The sequence below is a fragment of the Pinus tabuliformis genome, chromosome 8 (assembly GCF_031772625.1).
Source record: "Pinus tabuliformis cultivar Carrire ecotype Pingquan chromosome 8, CPIR1, whole genome shotgun sequence".
Classification (NCBI taxonomy): Eukaryota; Viridiplantae; Streptophyta; class Pinopsida; order Pinales; family Pinaceae; genus Pinus; species Pinus tabuliformis.
This window is the reverse complement of record NC_142294.1, coordinates 826,372,317-826,379,397: the sequence shown is the minus strand read 5'-3', so window position 1 is coordinate 826,379,397 and position 7,081 is coordinate 826,372,317. Positions and strand designations below refer to the sequence as shown.

The 7,081-nt window shown below is 30.2% G+C and overlaps 1 protein-coding gene across 1 annotated transcript; it reads left to right on the top strand.

Moving 5' to 3' along the window:
- Positions 1-5,711: 5,711 nt before the first annotated feature.
- Positions 5,712-6,641, top strand: LOC149238143 (uncharacterized). Its single transcript, XM_089369480.1, has one exon. The coding sequence runs from the start codon at positions 5,712-5,714 to the stop codon at positions 6,639-6,641; it is 930 nt and encodes a 309-aa protein (XP_089225606.1).
- The last annotated feature ends 440 nt before the right edge of the window (positions 6,642-7,081 follow it).

Genomic DNA, 7,081 nt, shown 5'->3' with positions numbered 1-7,081 from the left:
TACTAAAAACATTTCTTGGATATTTTGTAGAGAAAAAGTCAAAGTTTTAATAAAATTAAAAAATAGAATACTTTTATACATAAACATGTGAAATTTATATAATATAAATAATATTATTAAGAACCAACATAGATCCATTTTAACTAAGGATCTATCCAGCTATGAGAGGAATCAAATTCATCTAGGTGCAAACATTTTCTCAATTTTTGCACTCAAAAAGAAGTTTGCAACTTGAGAGATTTGATCCTTCTCGACTATTTCTAAATTTATAGTTAAAATGCATCTATGCTAAGTATTAATACTTCAAAAAGTTTGTTCAAATGAATTGTTAGATTATTGGTTCTTTTAATAACACAAATAACATATATGGAAAGGATTTATTAGACCAAAAATATTCTTCATTTATGTTTTCTTATGGAAGGTGGCAACTACACTAAAATAACTTGTGGGTATTTCCTAAATTTGTGGTTAGAAATTTTTAATATGTTTGTCATGTTGTGCAGTGTCCCTTGCCACATTAGTTGCACTCTTCTATGCTCTTTCTATGTGGTGGGTAGTGGCAATTTGATTTCGGTTTGTTATAAATTTTGGAGGGTTTTTTTGACTTAATTTCTGGTTTACTTTGCCTAGAATCTAGTAGTGATTTGTTGGAACAGTAAGTTTGATTTGTGAACTATCCATAATTTGAGTTCTTCAAGAGTTTTTCAAAGTATCAAATCCATATATACAGTTCAAAAACCGATTTTAAACATCAAAAATCAAGATTTGGCCAAAAAAAATTCACTCCAAAATATTTAATGTTTAAACAACATCCTAATATAATCTCTTGATCCATGCCACATAACTCAAAATAACCATTAGTGTCATGGTTGTTTCCATATGGTTTAGTTAGCTAAATTATTTATGTACTCTGACCAGGTTGTTTTTGACCTAATATACATGTTTTATTTTGTTTTTTTAATATATTTTAATGATTTTTTTTGTTAAAATTTATTTAAAATAATATAAATCTTGATATAAATTTAATGTTAAAAAAAATAAAAATAAAATTTGAATTTGTTTATCCATATTTTAAATAATAAAAAATAAAAATTTCATTAAAATTTTATGTAAATTCCTACTTTAAAATTCAAAAAACACATAACTATTAGATTATGCTTCAATTTTAAAATCACAATGTACCGAACAATGTATTCATTCCACATTTACAAGTTTCTGCTATGGTTGATTAGGTTCCTTTTACTAATGAGCGCCCAACACAGATAGAGATCCATCTGTAACTAACAAAATATTTCCCTCATGATCCGAATGATCGAGTGTTAGGGTTGAGCATTATATTATTTTTATTTTAATTCAATTGCATTTAATAATTTTTAATTTAGATACATATTTTTTTTAAAGAAATTTAAAACCCGGGAATTGCTTTTCCCGTAAAGTCTACGAGAGTATTAATTTCATTTTAATTTTTTTTTGGATATTGTAAATATGTTTAAGATTTATGTTAAATTGTAAATCATATTGAAATAAATTGATTGAAAATAATGGATCACTGGTGTTTGGAAAATAATGACTTTCTCTTTTATTATTTTTGACATTTGATTTTAATATTCTGAACACTTTGTAAGAGTGTATATTGTTAGGAGATCTTTAAATTAGTTGGACAAAAATCTGGTATGCTTCATGCTCCTATTTTCTGAATAAAAAGTTCTTGTGTTTCCATAATTTTGAAATTGTTGGAATATTTCTTAAAGATGATATGATCTCTATACAGACCACATACTTGAATATGATCAAAAAGATGTAAACACTGAAAAATTTTCTGATTAGAAGACTATCCCTGGGATATAATCTCGCTATTATATGTATATACAGATCTTTTCAGATTATAATATAATACTATACAGCTTTTTCTTCTGAAAAAAAAATATCTTTAAATTAAGTTAAGTTGAAAAATCTTACAAAAATTTAATAATTTGCAAAAGAACTTGCGCTAAATTCATTTGAGTGTTAACTAATTAGTGCCACATATTATATTAGAACTTGTTAATGTTAACAGAAGGTATAAAAATAATGAATATAATAAAGTGTAAGAGTTAAAAAATTAATAAATAAATTATATTAAGTTTAAATTAATTAATCATTTTTATTTTTTAATATATATATATATATATATATAAAAAAAAATATTAATCAACCATAATTAGAAAGGGTGCACTAGAATTTTTCATGATTCAAAATATCTCTATCATCATATTTTGTGTTTTCCATGCTTTTCTACTATTTTTTTTTCCCTCTCCATTTCTTTGTATATCGCGGTGTTGAAAAAACTGAATGCATGATATATGTATTTTTAAGTTTTGCCTTATTAACAAAAGAAGTTTATATTTTTTAATATATAATTGGATTTATTTAATTTTTGATTTTTTTTGAAATATTAAAATTATTATAAATTTATTTTAACCAAGAATTTATTCAGTGTGGAAAAGATTAATTTTTTAAGTTGTAAATTTATTTTAGAATGTAAAATTTGAAAAATAATTAACCTCCCAAAATATTTGATCTATTTTGGCTATATATATAGAAAAAAAAAATTGCATCTTTGAATATGTAGATAGATTAAAATCTTAGATTGAATTTTTAAATAGATTTCTTTGAAAATGTTTATTGACACGTGGATTTTTTAGATGTTGCAATTATACCAAATTTTTTATAGATTTATAATATAGACCGAATAATATATTTAAAAAAAGGTAAAAATGTAAAATTACAATGCTACTTGAAATGTTTTAATTATAAGATTTTTTTTAATTACTTTAAATAATAGATACATATATTATATTATATTTTTTTAATACATAGTTGATAGTAAATTATTTGATTTAATATGGATATTGAAATATTTTATTTATGAATTATATTATTTTATTACAATATTTTTTATTAATATATTTCTAAATATAAATTTTCATTATTTAAAGAGATATAATGAATTATTTTATTTGTCATTCATATTGAATTTTTTATATCTAAAATTGAATAAATTCCACATCTCTAATTATTTCTTTATTTTTAGATTTTAAAATATTTTATTATAAAAAATATATATATATATATATATTTTATAGGGGGCATGGTATAACATCTTTGACTGGTATTAGTTTGTCTTTGACCAAAAATTTATGGCATTTATACATAATTTAACATTAGGAATTAAATTTTTGTTATTTATTAATTATTATTTAAATTTATTTATTTGTAATGTGATTGGTTGAGGTCTTATTATGGGTTGTTTAGTAACTTTCATTTTTATTACTTACTAATTTTCTGTTAGTTTTATTTCCTTTTTATTTAACTTTTTTATTTTTATTTTTTCTATTATTTATATTTTCACGAATTATAATTTTTTCACAATATTTTCAATTTAAAATGATTTATTATTATATAAAATACATATTTTAATAAATTTAATTATAAACAATTATATATATTAATAAAAATAAAACACACACATAAATATAAGTATGTTAATATAAATAATATTAGTTAATCATATTTCTTAATTTTTGGTAATGACATTTAACAATACAATATTTTATTAGTTGTTTAATAAATTTTGTGTTTCTATTATTTTTTTTAATTAAATTATATTTAAAGTAAGTGGCAGGTACTAGTTACCATGTAACTTTTGTTAAATAAGTAGCAATAATTTTTTTTTAATTACGTTAAATAACACATACATATATTATATTATATTTTTTAATACATAGTTGATAGTAAATTATTTGATTTAATATGGATATTGAAATATTTTATTTATGAACTATATTATTCTATTAAAATATTTTTTTATTAATATATTTCCAAATATAAATTTTTATTGGAGAGATGAATTCTTTGGGGGGAAAGCATTGAAGCTGAAGATGAAGATGAACGCCTAGGGTTAGGGCTTTGGCACGGACTGCCTCTGGCGGACCTGCACCAGGTCAAGGTGCAGGGGAACCTGAATCCACCTGCATAAGTTCACAATAAGTAACGCCAGGTCGATTGAAGGAAGAAACCCTGAAAATAGACAGGACTGACAAAATAAATGACAGAACCAGATGGAGGGGGAGAGATACCCTCCTATAAAAATGTAGCAGCAGGAGAAACAAGTCGGAACAAAACGAGTGGTGGCACAGGGAGACGTAGCAAGGATACGTCGGTCAAGGGGGCAATATGGCAAGCAAGGACGGGGAACAAATGTCTGCCAAGAGAAACAAAAAAACCCAGGTTTGTTATTCCAAACAATAAACGAGAGGAGTATAGAGGATATATGAAAGATCATGCTCTAATTTGTAAGTTTGTAGGCACATGGCCGTCTGAGAAAGACCTGACTAAATGAATACAACAGAGATGGAAGCCCAAGGGGCATATTGACCTAAAACTAGGGGCAAAAGGATTCTTCACGGTAATATTTGCAAAACTGAAGGATAAAGAGAGGATCTTTGAGGAGGGACCCTACTTCTTCAATAATGCAGGCCTTTTTATGAGGCAATGGGAAGAATGCTATAATCCAAATAAAGAGAAAATACTAGCAACACCAATATGGGTTAGACTGTTTAGGCTTCCAATAGAGTTCTGGGATCCAGAGATTCTAGAGGGGGTTGGGAATTCAATCGGGACCTTCGTCAAGGTGGCAGAAACTACCAAACGAGGCAGATATACATCATACGCCAGGATCTGTGTCTACATGAATATCACAAAACCGCTTCCGGATTATATTGAAGTGGAATACCATGATGAGGTATGGCAACAGCCAGTGGATTATGAACATATTCCATTTCGATGTAGACGATGCCATGAATACGGCCATCTGTATAAATCCTGTCCGATGTTTGCCAATGAAACACCAAAAGATTTGGGGGTAAGAAAGGAGAATATTGAATAGGAGGAAAGGAAAAGAGGAGGAGACAATGAAGGGTTTACAGAAGTACTGAGACGAAGAAAACACCAAAGAGAAAAAGCTAAACAGAACCCACCATCTCCAGAAGGCATTCAGAAAAGTCAGAACCAGTTCGAAGTATTACAAGAAGAAGAAACGGAAGCGGAAGGTGAGGATGGCAGAGATGAAATAGTGGAGCACAAAAAGAAAACAAAGGAAAAAATAAGGTGCCAAACAGTATGGAGATAGAAAAGGAGGGGGAGAAGATAGACCGACTGCTAGAACAGAACCAAACGGAGATAGACCCACAACAGGACAAAGAAGGAGAAGAAGAACAGGTTATGAAGAGACTTCTGCAAGAATGGCGGCATTTGGATGAAAGATTCATACCCGAAGACCATAAACAATTATATAAAGACATGTTCCAAAGATACAAGGAGAAACGAGGGACAATAATAATAAATCAGCCAGAACAGCTAGGGACGCAAGGAGGACAAAGCACAGAAGTGGGTACTATAGGGAAAGGAGGAAGGAAAAGAGGAAGAAGACCTATGAGAGAGACCATCCAAATGGTTGGAGAGATGCTGGTAAACTCAGGAAGAGTGGTGCCATTGTCGGAGGTATTCCAACAACCCCTTAAATTGTTAAAATGATCATCACAACCTGGAATATTAGAGGGCTGAATAGTAAGGGGAAACAAAGATATCTGAAAGAGAGACTCAAAAAAGATAAACCCAATATAATGCTAGTTCAAGAAACAAAAATTAGAGAACAAAAATTAAAAGATGTTATGAGCAATTTCAAGCCACATTATGAGATAATTGGTCAGGATGCTATAGGTAGCGCGGGAGGTGTGGCAATCCTCTGGAACCCAGAGGAGGTTCAATTTGAAGACTGGATTAGTATACCTCGAATTCTTTCAGGAAGATTCAGGAATATAGGATCCCAGGAATGGGTTCTTTTATCCAATGTATATGGTCCTCATATACCAGTAGAACGCAGGAGCTTCCTTCAGAACCTGGAAATTATATGTTCCATGTTTCCAGCCTCTCCATGGATTGTTGGAGGAGATTTTAATATGATCACATCCCTAAAGGAGAAAAGGGGAGGCCTCAGAAGAACAGACGCAGATATGGAAGCCTTTGGAGATATGATAGCAGAACAAAGGCTGGTAGACATTCAGACAACAAATGGGATCTACACATGGAACAACAGAAGGGCAGGCAGACACCCAATTTCCTCCAGACTAGATAGATTTCTACTATCAGAGCAGATTATAAATTGGGACATTTTCATTGAAGCAATGATTCTACCGGGAATGGGATCGGACCACTGGCCGATTAAAATAGAACTTGACATCAAAGCCAGCCCCAAGAAAAAGCCCTTCAGGTTCGAAGCCTTCTGGCTCAGGGATCAGAAATTTATGATGAAAGTAGAAGAATGGTGGAAACAAAGTCAACAAAGGGGAAGAAACAGGATGCAGACCTTCCAGCTAAAATTAAAGGAACTAAAAGAAAACATTAAAAAATGGAACAAAGAGGAATTTGGAAACATCTTTAAGGACCAGCAGCTTCTAGATCAGAAGATGAAGAAAGTCCAACAAGAAATTATAATTGCAGGCAGAAGTGAGGATCGAGCCAGAGAAGAAGGGATCCTGATAGGACCAATGGAGAAAGAAGGAAACAAGAAGAGATTCTATGGGGACAAAAGTCTAGAGTGAACTGGCTACGAGAAGGGGAAAGGAATACAAAGTTCTTCCATCAGGAAATGATCCAGTGAAGACAAAGAAATAGAATTTTTTCCATAAAGAATGAAGAAGGACTACAAGTAACTCAGCATGAATAAATGGAACAAATTCTGGTAAATCACTTCAAAGATCTCCTCACATAATCTAATGTAGATCGAAGAGAAGCCACGGAGAGAATATGCAATGAGATTCTGAGCATGATTAGCAGGGATCAAAATCTAGCTCTCATGAGGGCAGCTACTCTGGAAGAGGTAGAAGAGATTGTGAAAGGGATGAAGAAGAATAAAGCCCCTGGACCAGACGGTTTTACAGTGGAATTCTACCAAGCAGGATGGAAATTTTTGGGCCAAGATATCCTGGACGTGGTGGAAGAATCAAGAAGAAATCAGAAGGTAAGTACAGGCTTAAACTCA